At 45.5% G+C, this 17712-nt stretch overlaps 1 protein-coding gene across 1 annotated transcript in view; it reads left to right on the top strand.

Moving 5' to 3' along the window:
- TDRD12 (tudor domain containing 12) overlaps positions 1–17712 on the top strand; it is a 206771-nt gene that overhangs the window by 80127 nt on the left and 108932 nt on the right. The window contains exons 10-12 of the mRNA XM_088459847.1: positions 6549–7759; positions 7851–7881; positions 13024–13086. Of these exons, the coding sequence (XP_088315973.1) occupies positions 6549–7759; positions 7851–7881; positions 13024–13086 (1305 nt within the window). The remainder of the gene's footprint in view (positions 1–6548; positions 7760–7850; positions 7882–13023; positions 13087–17712) is intronic.

Below are 17712 nucleotides of genomic sequence, written 5' to 3'. Positions count from 1 at the left end.
CACCTTGCAGTGGGTCGTCTGTTCGGCATCTGGGATTGTATCATTCTGACAACGGATGCCAGCCCCAGAGGTTGGGGAGCGATAGTTCGGAACCATCACTTTCAGTGCTGTTGGTCACATGAGGAGTCGAAATTGCCGATCAACGTGCTGGAACTCCGGGCAATTTTCAACGCTCTTCTGGAAGCTGTTTCCCTACTAGACAGTCAGCCAGTTAGAGTCCAATCGGACAACGCAACAGCCATCTCATACATAAATCATCAAAGAGGAATTCGCAGTTGCATGGCCATGCGTGAGGTGAATCACAATCTTTGATGGGCAGAAATCCACGTGGTGGCGATATCAGCAGTGTTCATCCCTGGAGTGGAGAATTGGGAGGCCGACTATCTCAGTTGTCAGGGCCTCCTGAATGGGCTCTTCATCCGGACATTTTCCAACAACTAGTAAGGAGATGGGGAATGCCTGATGTAGATCATGTTCCGGGCTCGTAAGCCAGTCATATTGGCTCATTATCACCGCATCTGGCATTCTTATGTAGCCTGGTGTGAGGACCGGGGGTTTCATACTACTGTTTCCATTTGTCACATATCTTTCTCTTCCTCCAGTTGGGCCTGGACGCAGTTTTGCGCTTCGTTTCCCCGAAGACTCAGGTATAGGCATTGTCTATCTTTTTTTAGCGCCGCCAGACCTTTTTACAAGTGGACCTTCGGATTCCGCCTCCGTTTGTATCGCATACAGCTCCGTGGGATCTTAACTTTGTGCTGACTTTTCTCCAGTCTTCAACGTTTGAACTCTTGGAAGATGTGGATCTTAAACTTCTCTCTTGGAACACAGTCCTATTGACTCTGGCTTCGGCAAGGCGGGTTTCTGAATCTGGAGCGCTCATATTTTTCACAATGACCATGCGGAACTCCGTACTAAGGCGTCTTTCCTACCAAAGGTGCTGTCTGCTTTTACATCAACTGATTTGTGGTTCCGGTGTTGTCGGAGAACTCAGAGACTTCACTTACCTTGGATGTCATACGGGCTCCGGATTTATGTGGCCCGTACCGCGGCCTTATGGAAGTCCGATGCCTTGTTCGTTCTTTATGATGCTTCAAAACGAGGTTGGCCGGCTTCTAAGCAGACGTTGGCCAGATGGATCCGTCTGGCCATTCGACAGGCATATATAATCAGCGATCTGCCTCTGCCGGTCTCTATTTCTGCTCATTCCGCTTGCTCCAAGGGGACCTCTTGGGCTGCTCGTCGGGAAGCTTCTGCTTCCTAGTGGTGCTGTGCGAACACTTGGTCCATACCTTTTGTTCTATTATATCGGTTTGATACCTTTGCGGCCTAGAGTCTAATCTAGGTCGCTGGGTTTTGCAGGTTTCACCCTGGGAAAAAACTTTGGGACGTCCCCAGTGACTTGATGTCCAGTGTCCCCTGGTGGAAGAAGGAGAAAATAGGATTTTGGTACTTACAAGTAAAATCTCTTTTTCCAATTCCACAGGGGACACTGGACGCCCTCCCAGTACTGCTTTACAAGCCACTGTGTTCTGTTTTTTAATTATGTTGAATGCATTACGTTATGTATGTTTTCTATTCTGCTTTGCCAGTCTTGTTGTTTTCCTTCTCAGTTTTGTCTTCCGATTCTGTTCCATCTCCTCAGGCTCAATTTTCTGACTGGGGCTTCTGGGGGATAGAGGGGGAGGAGTCACACTTATAAATTTAAAGTGCCAGCTCCATTCAACCATTCTATAACCCAGTGTATTGATCTCCAGTCTCCCTTGTGGAATCAGAGAAAGGGATTTTACTGGTAAGTACCAAAATCCTATTTTTGAGCCCTTGGACATCATTGACATTCTTTGAAGCCTGTCGCCCTCCTGGTCATCGCATCGGCCCCGAGGATTTCATACTGTGGAGCCTTGTCTTGTTGCTCCCCTTTTCTTATTTTTCACACAGATCGGGCTGTACTTCAGACCCATTTAGGCTACCTTTCTAAGGTGGTATCCAGGTTTCACATCAATCAGGAGATTGTGGTCCCTTTCTTTTCAGATACCGGGGTTTTCACCGGAGGAGGGCTCTCCGGATTTATGTGGACAGGACAATAGACTTCCGTAAGACTGACTCTCTTTGTCCTATATGACTTTAACAAACCGGGCTGGCCGCCTACTACACAAACTTTGGTCAGATGGCTCAGTTTGGCTATCCACCAGACTTATTCTACGGCGGACCGTCCTGCCCTGGCCATGGTGAGGGCTCATTCTACCAGGTCAGTGGGAACTTCTGGGGCAGCTCTCTGTGGCGCCTCTGTGAAGCAGCTTTGTGAAACTGTCACATGGTCTTCTGCCGATGGCTTTATCAAGTTTTATTACTTTTACACCTTCACTTCTGTGGATTGGCCTTTGGGCGAAGGGTTTTTAGCGCAGCTCAGGAGCGTAGCTATTAAGGGGCCTGCTTTGGGACTTTCCATGGTTAAGCCTTTGTCCCCCATGGATGAAAAGAGAAAAGGAGAATTTTGTTCTTAGCTGTAAAATCCTTTTCTTCAAATCCAAGGGGGACACAAGACGCTCTCCCTGAACCCCCCCCCCCTTCATCCCACACACACATTATATTCCAAGAAAAACTATTATATATATTCAATATGGCTTGGCTAGAGACTTCCCTGCGTGAAGAACAAAGGACCTGATTCATAGATTTACAGAACAGCTCAGCTGCTTCGGCATTGTATGCAGTGGCTGTGCTAAAATATTCCATAGACGCCCACTGCCGGCTTCTCTGATCCGCTGCTGTGTCCAAAGGCGCAGCATATAATCAAATGCGTGAACATCGGACATTAAGTAAACCCAGGCAACTCAGGATGTCCGGCAAAATCATGCTGCCGGGGCCATTCAAGCTTCGCCATTAGCTTCAGCTCGCCCCTGTCTTTTTTATAAAGCTCCTCCGTCACTGCCCCTAAACGCCAGCAGCATGTCAACCATGCTGCGGCTTCTGAAGCACGGCAAATGACGTTGCAGGACCGGAACAGCACATGCGCAGACACACAAAAAGACATTGGAGATTTAGGTAAATATTGAATTTATGTAAATCTCTAAACCAGGCCTTATTGAAACTTAATTGAAAAGCTTTGATACCCTTTCTATACAGCTTAAGCAACAAGTTCAAGGTTATTCAAAATCTACTTATGTCTATAACACCCGAATTTTTCTTACTGACCCCCCTATTTCCTACCAGTAACTTGCGGCCAACCCTCATATTATCCATATCCCTTCACTTCTTCTTACCTGGATCTAAGTTGATTAACTTTTGTTTTATTTCTTATATATTTGAAATTTATATTAGCATATGTTATCCTTTTATATGTTTTGCTTTTTGATTGTACCTGTACTGTGTGATAGGATCATTGGTAAAGTGGTCGGTGGCAGGTACATTTGTCCCAGATTCCTGTCTTATGTGTTTTAAACCCCCAGGAGAAAGTCTGCAGTGTAGCAGGCTTGAGTTTCGGCTTTTTGAAAAGCCGGTTTGGGACCTGGGGGTTGTGGGTGAGAGGAGAGGGAGGGCTCCACCCACGGCCACTCCAGGTTTTGGTTCTCGCAGCCTGGTAACAGGCTTGTTAGGGTTTCCACCTGAGAGTGGCCAATATAAGCCTAGTGTGTTGAGGGCTGATTGTCTCACCTGGGAGAGTAGACAGGGAGTTTGCTCAGAGACACTTGAAAACCTAACTGTAAGTGTTGTGCTGTGCCCTTGTTGCTGGTGAGGGCATTAGGCCCTGCCAGGTTCTGGTAGTGAGGGAACTACCTGTGAAGTTAGTGCCCCGACAGGGCTAGGTTTTTTGTTTATGTTTTCTTTATGTTGTTTCTGACATTGTACAATAAAGACTGGCGCCGACCAGCTTGTACTTGCATCCAGTCTGGCGTACTGTTTCCCAGCTGCTGTGTGTGAAAGGAGGGAGTCCTCTACCCAGGAGAGGGACCCCCTAACCTAACTGTGTCACAATTGCTATTTATTGGAATCTAGAACAGATCCAACCTGATGGTTTTCGTACATCGCTGATGGTGGGAGGACTGCGCAAGTGCAGGACCCATTCTGCAAATGTGCAGAATACATGTTGCCGCTGTTTGGGGGCGGGTAGGGGGTGGTGCTGCGCAGCATTCCCTAAAACAGGTGGATTTTCGTCCCTGTTTTCCGAGAGTGCAGAGGCCAGTGTCTGTGTCTACCGACACAGATTTACTGGCTTCGGCAGTGCAGATGACGCAGCCAATCTGAGTATCCTTACTCAGATGGCCGATGCTGCAAACATTGGGACTGATGGTCGCAAAGTTCAGCCGATCCTGTGTCTTTGGATGTAGGCATTGGATACGAGATGCTGGCTGGAGGTGTCTTTTTTTTTTTTTTTTTTTTTTTTTTTTAAATTCACGGTGCCTCCTGCGGCATTAGCGTTATATGCACAGTCGTTGACATCCAAAGACGCAGCTGCTGTCTGCATAACGTTCATTTCTGAAAACAGACTAAAATCAGACTAATAAAGCAACCAAATTAAATTCTATAATTTATAATCAATCTATAATCACTAGTTTTGCCTATCGCATTGACCATAAATAAATTGATTTGGTCCGGGACCACCTAAAGCCGCATACACACTAGACGATTTTTATGGACGATAAACAATATCGTTCAACAATATATTGTTCATATCGTTCAAAGCGTATGCAGTGAACGACCAAGGATGCGTGCTCCCGCGGGTCGTTAACCATATCTTTTTTCATCCGTCCATGCAGGCCAATCTTACGATATCATCAAGAGTTGCCAGTTCAGAGATGTGGCAGGATGACTTCACTGCAAGATTTCTTTAAAGATATCTATCTGTGTGTACACCCAATATCATTTGTCCTGCACTACAGAAAGTTCAAGGGAAATGTTTCACCAATGTCGTTCATACAGCACATAGTCCTGTGTGTATGAGCCTTTACTGCGTCCGGCCGACCACCCCCCGTCACCACCCACAAACGACACTTCCTGTCAATCACTCTGATGGGGTCTGCGTTGCCACTTTGATCGCAGTTCTGATCGCATCGGCTGGTTCGCGCACAGCCATGCACGTGCAGTGCAAAACCATCGCCCGATTGCATGCATATTAGCAACTTGCTGAATCAGTCCCCCAGCTTGAGAACTATTGATTTAATGTATAATTAGCCTAAACTTCTTACCAATGCCTATGCGCTTAACCCTACAAGTATTTAGAAGAAAGTTGATCTGCCCAGTTTGCAGTGTTGTCTAAATCTTTCTGTAGCAACTTCTTTCCCTGCATCCACAACCTTGTAGATAACCTTGTAGGCATCTACAAGGTTGTCAGTAAGACTGTGTGATCTGTCTATATGCCTTCAATTGTGCTTATATAGGTGTGTGATGTTAGACATTCTGAGGTCGAATTCAATTAACCGTCTGGCGGCTCACCCCATGAGTAAGTGCAGGTAAATGCTACACTTACAGTAACTTCTACTTTGTGGCTTTTCGTTTCAGTCCCTACGTTTTTGCAATGACAACTCGTCTCCCTAGCGGCTAATCGAATTGACACCTCTTATTGATTTGGAAACTGACTTAATAGAATTTCAGGGCTGTTCAGTGATTGAATATGGAGATGAAGTTCACATAAAGATGTGTCCCTTACATCAAACCTCCGTACACCACGTGGCACGAGATGCCTGGAGCAAGTGAGCCACCAGGTCCCACGCGACTCTGCTAGTGCCAAGCTTCTTTTTTGCATACTTTTTGACAAAAATACTTAGTCACTATATGGTGTACTAGAACACACCAGGAGACTGTGCTGATTATTTTGTTATGTGACACTTGTATATCTGGGTCCGACTGTGAGCCTGATTCAGCAAGGATCGCTATTCTGCTAATACGCACGCAACGCAGTCGTTAATATCAGCGGTGATATGCAAATATTTTGCGTTCACATTGTGATTGCAGCCTGACATAAGGACGCCCACTTTCCCTTACTCACATCCGTATACTTTGGCAACATAATGAAATAATCAGTATCATCGAGTAACATCTGACCCACACGCACAGTAAAGGCAGGTCCTACCTTACTCCGGAATTGCTTACTTCTGCACACACTATGAGTGCTCAGGCTGCGTATGGTATTGCAGTGGATAATTTATGCACGCCTGTGCAACGGCGTTCAAACGCACTGGCACGCCTGCGTTCGACCGACACCCCCCCCCCCGTCACCACCCACAAACGGTGCTTCCTGCTGAATCAGGCCCTAAGTCTGTATAAGAAGCACAATCGAACTTAGCGTGGAAAAAAGCTGCAACCGCTGCATCATTTCACTTTGTAGATAGATTCAGGGAGTCCGTCGCACCCAGATTTACAATTGTCGCATATTACATTAATCATCTTAATCTGGTGCGTCCTAGTCGCATTGCATTGCAACGAAGACATATTTTTTTCAAGTATAGCACGGGAGGGTGTTTTTGGTGCGACTGCAGCATTGATGTATGAGCACAAATCTGTAGATCTTTACTTATTTTTAACGGTTAAAGATTTTATTTTTTGTTTTGTAGGAGTCAAATTAAAGAGACTGCTGTCCCTCATTACAAAGAAGAGGCTCAATCTTCAGGACTCGAGAGTGGAAACTTGTTTCCTCTGGACAAAGAGGCACCTCCGTCCTTCGCATTGGAGAATGAAGATATTTCATTTAAACTGGGAAAAGAGGCACCTCCGTCCTTAGTATGGGAGAATGAAGATGCTCCGCTACCACTGGGCAAAGAGGAAACTCCGTCCTTAGCATGGGAGAATGAAGCTAATTCGCTTCCACTGGGCAAAGAGGCACCTCCGTCCTTAGCATGGGAAAATGAAGCTAATTCACTTCCACTGGGCAAAGAGGCACTTCCAACCTTAGCAAGGGAGAATGAGGATGCTTCACATCTACTCGGCAAACTGGTACCTCCGTCCTTTGTATGGGTGAATAAAGATACTTCGCTTCCACTGAGCAAAGAGGCACCTCCGTCCTTAGCAAGGGAGAATGAGGATGCTCCTCATCTACTAGGCAAACTGGTACCTCCGTCCTTTGTATGGGTGAATAAAGATACTTCGCTTCCACTGGGCAAAGATGCACCTCCGTCATTAGCATGGGAGAATGAAGCTGATTCGCTTCCACTGGGCAAAGAGGCACCTCCGTCCTTAGCAAGGGAGAATGAAGAACCTTCGCTTCTACTAGGCAAAGAGGCACCTCAGTCCGTAACAAGGGAGAATGAAGATGCTTCGCTTGTACTAGGCAAAGAGGCACCTCCGTCCTTAGCAGGGGAGAATGAAGATGCTTTGCTTGTACTAGGCAAAGAGGCACCTCTGTCCTTTGTATGGGTGAATAAAGATAATTCTCTTCCATTGGGCAGAGAGGCACCTCTGTCCTTTGTATGGGTGAATAATGATACTTTGCTTCCACTGGGCAAAGAGGCACCTCCGTCATTAGCATGGGAGAATGAAGCTGATTCGCTTCCACTGGGCAAAGAGGCACCTTCGTCATTAGCAAGGGAGAATGAAGATGCTTCGCTTGTACTAGGCAAAGAGGCAACTCCGCCCTTTGTATGGGTGAATAAAGATACTTCGCTTCCACTGGGCAAAGAGGCACCTCCGTCCTTAGTATGGGAGAATGGAGACTCATTGCTTTCACTGAGCAAAGAGCTCCTGCCATCACACTGTCAGGAACACAAAGTGGTAACCAACCCTGGTCCTTTAATGAGCATCACAGATCATGGATCAAGACTGACGGCAGGTAGGACAAGCTCTTCTCTCCGTTTCACATATTGACAACTTGCTTATATTTTTCAATATTTATTGTATTTTTACTTATTTTTTTATTACAGTGGTTCCAGAGAATATTGGCGCCGGGATTAGGTACGGAATTTGCGAGTTTGTAGATAAAATCAAAACAAAAACAGATACAGTATGACCCTTGCTGACGCAACCAAATCAGCAGCCTAAAGGCAAAACAATTGAGTTTTCACCAAACACTCATGAACATAGATATAAGAAAGGAATTGCCTTACTGGCGCTAATTAATATCAATACAAGTAGGAGATAGGCACAGGCGTGGAAAATTTAAGGTGTGAGTTCCCAACACCTTTCAGTCACATACTGTATACTGTACTACTGTACTCTTACTTTAAAAGTAAGTATTGTTCATATCCTTTATGTGGTAATCTTCTTGGATGTAGTGTTCTTCCAGAGGTAGGATACCCAAAATAAATTAGAAACACAGATGATAGTGCAGACTTTTTAAACAAGCTTATAGCTTTACTCCTAAAATGCACTCACATTTTCCATATCAAATGAAGGCATGTAACCACTTTGGAGCTGGAAAAGCTTGTTTGTAGATAAGCAGGTCTTCCTTTATTTTTTTTTTTTTTATAGACAAGGCACACATACATAGCTGGTAGTCATTACTTGCTGCTTTGTGCCATTGCTCACCTACTTTTGCACAGTTCTATCAGTTTAGAAGTGCCAGGATAGTGTTGGTTTGCAGGAGTATTATGTTTACTTATTTTGATGTAGTTCACACATGGGTCTAATTATGAGTTTCATATGGAAAAGCAAAATGCCTACAGTAATACACAGTATTCTATGTACTGACGCAAAAATCAGTTTTTGCTTTCCATGACAAATGTTTTAATGAGTTGGATGGAGTGGTGATTGTGATTATTTGGAAATACTTCCATCTTGCTGGAGGCTACAGTGTGTCCTTACTTCTGTTCATTTTACAAATTACTTAAAGATGAGGGACCTCCAGGCCAGCCTAAGGACTGCCTTCTACTCCCCCAGCACTGCCCCTTCTCAGGAAAATGTTTGTTCTTTCTACATTGCTCTCTAAATAACCTGCGGTACAAGCAGGCCATACTGTGGGCCCTGTGTCATATTAGATACCTTTTGCACAGGGGTATTTGGGAGTTGAGGGAGTTCTACTCAACAGTACCCCCAGTGGCGTAACTTCTTCCCAGATGCCCGGAGGCAAGTTATAATTTGGTGCCCCCTCCCGTCACAGTGTGAAATTGACACTGTGCAATTCGCATGCAGGCAGGCTATAGATAGCTGATGGTCTGACATGGAGCTCTCCACTATTGTATGGTGGCTTCTCAGGTGCCGGGAAGAGGTGACATGTAGTGGGCGGCCATGATGGTACACTCCGGGTACATAATTACAGCCCTAAGTGGGGTGAATATATTGTGGGCAATGGAGTTGGTGCCCCTTTACAGCTGGAGCCCGGTGGCAGGCGCCTCCATTGTCTCCCATAGTTCTGCCCCTGAGTACCCCCCAGTTAGGCCATTGTGAGGGAGGGCTACAGTTCCTCTTCCACGTATGGCTTCCTTTAAAGACCTATCCGACAAGATTATATGTTCTGTTAAAGAGTTATTTCTTCTTCACGAACCAAAGGGGACACAGGCTTAGACCATGGGTATAGGGTGAGCAGGTGGAGTCCAGGCACCAATTAGTTAATCATCTTCTCCCAGCAGCCTCGGCTCCTCCCCTCCCTATACCCCGCCCCCAGCCCCAGGCAGGCCAGTTAAGCTTGGTGGCTTGCAGGAGCAGGCACTTGTTACAGACTGCTCTGCAGTCTCATCTTTTTTTATTTAATTTTTATTTATTTTATATATGAGTGGGCAGAGCAAGGCGTCCTATAGGACGGCCTCGGCACTGGCGAGCGGGTCAGTGACCTTGGCCAGTCCCACAGCACTCTCTGGGGACCCACAGCCGGACGTCAGGGAAGAGAGCATGGGCAGTGCTCTAAGGCGAGATGCGGCTCCCAGGGAGATGCACTGCTAACAGCGGTCGTTCAGGCAGCCTGGTGCCTCCACTAGAACACCAGGGCACAGGCAATGGGTTGCTTCATTAGAAGCAGCCATTGCCCTGGGGGATCTAGTTCAGCTAGGGAGAGGAAGGCTCTCCCCATTCATCCCCTCCCCCGCTCCCTTGGCATGCTCCCATTTTACTCTGTGCCTGCTTCAGAGTAATAAGGGTCCCTCGCCTGTAAAGCCCCGATTATTGTGGGTTGAGGTCACATTCATTGAATCCCCCCTTTTATTGCACACAGCAGTTTACCTAACTGGTGTGTGGGGACTGCCCTGGATTGCTTATCAGGTATTCCAAGACAGAGCACCCAGGGATGGAGGTGCTTCAGTGTTGTGTAACTGCAGGACTTGTAGAACTGTACCTTTCACCTCGGGCTCCGTCCCATGATGGGCTCTGTGTTGGTAAGGTTGCAGTTGTCTAAAGACCAGTTCCTCTGCAGTGTCAGAGTGTGTCCGTCACACAGACTGGCAATCTCAGGGTCCCTGGATGAGTCTCTCTATTCCTCTTCGATTATATGTTATTAACTTCTAACACTAGCTCGGGTATATGTTGCCCGTACATGGATGATGACCCCTGATCCTCCTACCTTCCCATCATGGGTGGCTTTAGTCAACCTGACAATCTCTCAGCGATACATGTATCAAAAGCGAAATTGTCCAGGTATATTTGATAAGGTCTGGCCCTTATGGTAAGATTCATGTTATGCCCTTCCTGAACTTTAATCATTTTGTTTTTTTTGTTTTATTTTTCTTTAAATTTTAAGTGTATCTATTTTGTACCTCCTCCAGCTGATGGGCACTTTATTTATAAAATTGATATTATTATTGTTAATTTCATGTACTATTTTCAAAATGTTTTACATTTTGTTTTGCAATTTTAATATTGGATTCTCAACTAGAATATGAATGAATCTATTGTGTTACTTTGTTATGACATAATATTTGTATGTATTATTGTACTCATATTTTTCTTTTTTGTTAAAAGAAAATTAATAATATTTGATTTAAAAAAAAAAATATTGTGGTGCTGTGGAAATGTGAGAAGGGAGCGTGGCTCCACAGCACTAGAATGCAGAATGGTACCCATACTGATAGAAGAATCCTATGGCTCGGGACAGTGCGTCAGGCCGTTAAGCATAGATACAGAATTCTGACATTTGGATTTGTGGCTAAGTACACTCACAAATATTGAGGTGGAATAGATTCTTTGTTTGAACGCTGGATTTTTCGACAGAGGCCCTCACAATGAAGTTTGGCCTTCGCTATGCAAGGTTTTGAGAGTTTAGTCCCCAAATCTGTTCTATAAAGACAGTTGATGAGGAAAAACACGGTTCGAGAGCGGAGTATAAACAAATTAGATTCAAACTACAAAAAAGAAATTGGTGAGATTGGCGCAGGTTGAGCTGGTTCACAGATCTGTAATGACGGATACCGTGAAGTGGAAGAATTACGAAAAGAAGCTGGAAAACCATAATTTAGAACAATACTAAACCGCATTGTACATGTCAAACCAGAAGCACAGCTATATATGTTGGATGCATGATGACCTCCTAGCTCCCTGTCTGAAAGCTTCCTCAAACGTAAGGGTGATGTGTTTAGATAAAACATAAAGTGCAGATTGGAGATGCTGGAACAGGTGGGCTCGAGTGACCATGAGGTTGGTGTTCAAAAGATGTCCGCCCTACTGACACCATACATAATTTTCAAGATATTTCAGATGACATAAGACGTAGAAACTAAACACAAGGCAGCCATATTCATTCTGTGGCTGTGATATATAAACCTTTTTCCCATATTCATAAAGGGACACGACAACCTGCAGAGTAGATAGTAATAATCCATAGGAAAAAGATGGGACCATGATCTGAGATCACTTTTTTATTATCAACTAGCTGGGATACCCGGCGTTACGCGGGATGAAGACTAGACCCTAAAGTACACCTGCAGCCTTTATTTGTTTAGATGTCCTTGCCTATAACCCCATTCCATTGATCCTAAAAAGGACCCCACTATTTGCTAAAATGCATGCAAACAGTGGCGTGACTGCCATGGGTGCAAGGGGTACGGCTGCTATGGTACCCGAGCTGCCTATGTGGCCGGCTGCTCCCCCTGCACCCAATCACACACAAGGTCCAGTCAGGTCTGCTTAGAGGGGCCTGGGTGTCAGCGATTTTTATTTGGTGCCGGTACGACAGCTGATTATAGGCAGGCAGTAATGGAGAGACCGTGCCACCTGTCGTGAGGCAATCTGAGCTTGTGAACTGGCGCCCTCAAATTGCGCCAGCGCTGTTTGTCCATATCTGCCGCTGCCTGTTGGTGTACATCCAAATCCACACCTGCTGGCTGCTGGAGGGACACTGGGAGGGGAGCTGCTGGTGGGAGCATAATGTGTAAGGAATAATGTTATATGGGGCGCTACCATTATGTGGCATAATCTGTAAAGGGCATTACTGTGTGGTATAATGTGTAATGGGCATTGCTGTGTAGTGTAAGGGGCACTACTATTGCATGGCATAATGTGTATAAGGGGTACTACTGTGTGGCATAACCTTAATGGGCTTTGTGTGGCATAGCCGCTAACACTGTAACGTAGCATTACGCATGCAGATATTACTGCAGTCGCACACAGAATGCTTATGCAACCCACATATCATTATAAACAGCATAAGCTCCTTGAGTATCCAATTCACATCGCTTTGCGAATAAGACACATTTGAAGGGAAAAAGTTGCACGAAAAAAGCACTGCACTATCAAGTCACACGGCTATACGGTTATGTGTAACGCGAGTTGTAGCGCACAAAGGATAGATGTATGTATGTAGATGTAAACCATGCCATTCTGCGATCAATGTCACTTTAATCACATTTCTCCAACATTCTTCTGTTTGATTTGAACAATAACTGAATCTCTTGACCATGTAGGCATACTTTTATGCATTGAGTTTCTGCTCACGATTGGCAAATTAGATAGTAGGTAGGTTACCCTAAAAAAGTAGCTTGTGTATGTGTTTATGCATTTTCCACTGATAAGCCATCAAATTGTTCTAAAAGTGAGTTTCTAATTTTCATTTTGTTGTGTGAAGTTTATCAGTTATTTAAATATGTCCTTTGTGCCTAAAGTATTCCTTACCAGAAATGTCTCTGTAATGTATCATGAATAGTACATATTAATAATGTTTTGTGTTTTCTCTAGCTTGCAGAGTGACAGCAGACCGACATTAACACAAGAATGTGAGGAGAAACAAGACTTGATAAAGTAAAAATGTTTTGAGTTTCTTAAGTCAGATATTATTATTGTCTGCTAATTGATGTACACCCAGCTATTTGCTACTAAATGGATAGCATTGTGTTAATGATAAAGGGGCACAGTCCTGGCTAAATTAGTTGTGTTACAAAGATTGAACCGGCTTGGACATAATGAGATAGTGAAAGCAGCAGATAGTGATTAGACAAAATTCACAGTCATCCAATCGGGCGCTCATTTCACATCCTTATTCTTTTCCCTGGGGACTGCATTTGTGGATGGGCGCAGTCCTGCTCTGAATATGGAAATAATTACCTTGTCTTAATTAGTGTGCTCAAGGTAATGATGGGCGTCTCAGACCAGGGAAATCTATACTACTTAAAGGGGGCAGGACATAAAGGGCCTGCCAAATTCAGAGACATATTTATTTATTTTTTTTGCTGCTCTCAATTGTCCAGATTGTATCTGAAGAGCCGTAGTTCTAACTTCAGTATTGAAAATGTAGGGGATATTCCTGGTCGATGACCGGGAGGTGTCTTAAGCCGGGTACACACCGAGCGATGTGTACTGGTACGATATGACAGGCCCACATATCTTCCCTCGTGCACACATTAGAACAAGTTAATGAACGACGGACCGTTCTTCATTACCGGCAACGAGGTCGCATGCAATATCATTGGAAGTGCAGCACAGTCAACCAGATGATACTGCATACAACCGCGGCAGCGCGCATATTGGCCGTACACACTGAGCGATGCTGCCAATATGTCGTTCCGATTTGGCCGGAAACAACATATCATATAGACATCGTCTGAGTGTGTACCGAGCTTTAATATACATACTGAGATGGTCTGTCCCACAGCCCAAGCTTATTTTTATGATTTAATTTTATTTTAATTTATTCTAACTGAGCAGCAATGCATGACAGTCCTCTGGAACGTCTGCACTGCTGCTTCATCACCCCTCCGTGGCGCTGTGACACCAGCCTCAGCTAGGTACTCCCGGCGTGGCTCCAAGGGGACCTAGCTAGCAGGGCTCCCCAGACCTTAGACTGCAGCCGAGACTCAAGGGGACAGGTAAAGTGGACCCCCGGGGACCCGCGTCTATGTGCAGTCTTGCCTTAGGTCTCAGTAGACAGACTGAAGGCGCTGATGTGGACAACGGGGCGTCCAGGATTCCACTAGACTACCAGGGCACTACATGCAAGGGGCGCAGGGCAACGATTAAAGCCAGTGGGCCCGGTGGTTAATGTCATTATAGGGGAGAAGACTCTCTCCCTGCGGCCCCTCCCCCACCTCAGGGCGCCATCCCACTGCGGTCTTGCTGTGCCTCCCTCACTCTCCACCCCCTCTGAGACTCACGGCAGCCATTTTCTGCATTCAAGTTTCCGGGAACGGAAGGTCCAGTCTCCTTGTATACCTTTCCCAAGGGCCAGGTTTATTTATACAGCACTTTATCTTACCAGCCACTGCGGTCTATGTAGTTGATTTTAGTGCCCAGTTCTATTGTATAATTCTGCATTTGTATGTGACTTGTGCTAGCACTGCTGTCCGTTTTTCTATTACTGTCAGCTTATACCTTTCCCTTTATTCTACTATAACTCTGGCATATTAAGTATAGGGGGTTCATTGTACCTCACATCTCCCTATATTTGTGAGGGCTACCACATACTATTTATCACTGTTGCGCACTACACTGTGCCATATTACACATACATCTGGGTTGCTCACTGCACTGTCAGATTGTGTTACATTATTCTTGCAGCTATGTCTGGCAGAGGAAAGAATAACAAGCATCCTGCTCCTCCCACTCTGGTGTCTTGTAATTCCTGCTCAGCAGGCTTAGTTGCAGAGAAGCTCATTCAGGATGGTCTTTATGCATCTTGTTATACTGCCCTGGGCCCATCAGCCTCAGTGTCCTCTTCTCAGGACCCACCCTGGGCTAGTATTTCACAGGTGCTGGCAAAAAATGCGGATCACCTAGCGTTCCCTGTGGTAGCTCCCCCTATGGGATGGCCACATCAGATACTGATTGCAAATCCTTTGCCTCCCCCATGGGTAGACGTACTGTACTTTCTACCTCAGTGCAGAGTTTGGCGGATACCTCTACAGCCTTGCAAATGCTGCAAAAGGAGAGACCCTTATCTAGTAAACCTACTAAGCGTGCTGTGTTATCTTCCCAGTCCACCCAGCTATCAGATTCTGAATTATCCTTTCGGGAGGCAGAAGATGCAGACCTCTCACACTCTTACTCCCCCTCGGGAGACAAGGAACCCCCTCTAAATCAAATATACCTGCACATCTGTAAAACTTTTTCTTCCAATAGAAGACCGAACCCGCTTCTAAAACAAAGGTAGTTTTACCAGTGTTTCCTCACTCTGATCAGCTTTTTGATCATATGAGTGAGGCATGGAATATGCCCAGTAAAAGATTTCAGCTGCCTAAATGTTTAGGTTCCTTTTACCCTCTTCCCGCTACTGAATGCACTTAATGGGAAGTTGCCCCAGCAATGAATTTCCACATGACACGTCTGGTTAAGAATGCTACCTTACCTATTCATACTGCAACCTCCTTAAAAGGAGACTACGGATAGAAGGATTGAAGTTTGCCCAAAATCTATATACTCTCTAACAGTAGCTCTTACTCGTCCTGCCAGGACTATGGCTTGGGTGGCAAAAACCATTGAGAGTTGGGCAGTGGCCCTAGAAGAGACATTTCCCTCTGATGCTTTGAGGGAACACCTGTCCTACATATCTCACGTTAGAGATTCTTCCTCCTATTTTGGTGAAGCAGCTTTGGATACTGCTCTCCTAGCTTCCAAGGCATCTGCCACTTCTGTGGCAGCTCGCCGTATTGTTTGGCTCCGCACATGGAAGGCAGATTCGGACTCTAAAAAGGCACTGGGTTATCCTGCCGTATTCCGGGGATATCCTGTTTGGCCCAGAATTAGAAAAATTGTGACTACCTTGGCAGCTTCCAAGACTGCATTCCTGCCCTCTGCATATAATGCAAAGCCTCGGATATCATCCTTTCGGTCCTTTCGTCCTCAAGGAAAAGCTAAAGGTCAGTCTTTTCCAAGTTATCAGGCATCAACTTAGGCCTCCAAGCCTAGGACCAAACAAACCTGGGCGACTAGAAGTCCACCTACCAAATCTGAGGACAAGCCTTTAGCCTGATGGGTTGGGCCTCTCCCTGGGGACTCCCAGGGTGGGAGGCCGACTACTTCAATTCGCCCAGTTCTGGTGTCAGACCACGTCAGACGCCTGGGTAATGCTGGGTACACACTTTCTTGATTGCAGGCTGATTGGGTAAAACTGTCCCAATCAGCCTTGCTGTCTGTCCCCAGTATGACCCCCTGTCAGCCATGTACACACTATGCAGACATATCACAGTGTATATGGACTTCTATGGGATCGGGAGGTCGAACCGATAAATATTAAACAGTACATAAGATGCGACCTCCCTATCCCGACCATTGTAGGAGCGTTAAAAGCCGTTTATTGGCTGACGCTCCCGCATCTGGACAGCGTACACACCTATACAATCCAACGGCCGTTCTCTTGGTATTGGATGAATGGCCCGATGATTGTATAGGTGTGTACCCAGCTTAAGAGAAGTGGTCTTCCACGGATATACCCTCACCTTCCTGAGGCGACCCACCCAGCAGTTCTTTTGTACAGTGATGAAAAGGTAGCGCTATATAAAGTATTCTAAAGTTCCTCTATCTATGGATGCTTCAGCTGCTGCAAACAATTACCAGGTAGTGTCCTGGTGAAATATAGAAATATAAATCACAGCAAGATCAGCAGCGCTTGGAGCATTCAATCAATAGGGAAAAAATATTTATTCATATTAGTCAAATATTGGATATAAAATGACGTGTACAGTTTAAAGCAAACTAAAAATCCTCACGTGTACAAAAATATTTAAAAAGTCACAGCCTATGCATATAATAGTGGCACTGAAGGGTGAATACAGTGAATAAAAGAACTTGCATATGTTCAGTTTAAAATATCCTTATGTTTAAGATTTGTATCCAAACAATTGCTCAGAAGCAATGTCCCGATGTGGTTGAGAGCAAAACGGGATAGAATGGGGTCACTGTGAATAGCCCCGTGCCAGCCCTCTGAGGTGTAAGAGGTTGGTGTCTCACATCCAGGTGGGGGATGATCACCTGGGATAAATACCTGTATTGTCCCTATAGTCCCCGGGTGGAGCTGGTGAATGAGAGGCCCAGGCTGCTGTGCGGTCAGAGGTGATCGTCTCTACCGTTGGAGGCAATCCCTCGTATTGGGAGATGTGGTGCGCCCCTGGATTCCGTGATTTTGCAGCGGCAGTGAGTTCAGGTGTAAGTCAAATTGTGTGACTCGCTGTGCAGCCAAACCGGGTATTGAGTGGAGTTCGCCAGCTGCAGTCTGCAGAACAACCTGCCCGGAGGGGAAAATCTGGTGATGTGCGGCTGGAAACGCTGCATAGATAGCGGGCTCTTCCTTCAATGGTAAGTATGTCCTAGAAGCTCCGTATGTGCAGTATCCACTTTTTGGCGGTCACTAGTGAAAATCAGCAGGGTATCCCGGGAAGATGAAATACTCAGTTCCAAGAAGTAATAAGTGAAGGTATTTGCAAGTTGCTTTGTAGC

The sequence above is a fragment of the Taudactylus pleione genome, unplaced genomic scaffold, assembly GCF_031769625.1.
Source record: "Taudactylus pleione unplaced genomic scaffold, aTauple2 ptg000946l, whole genome shotgun sequence".
Lineage (NCBI taxonomy): Eukaryota > Metazoa > Chordata > Amphibia > Anura > Myobatrachidae > Taudactylus > Taudactylus pleione.
Note: the sequence above shows the minus strand (reverse complement) of the source record. Positions and strands in the feature narration are given on the sequence as shown.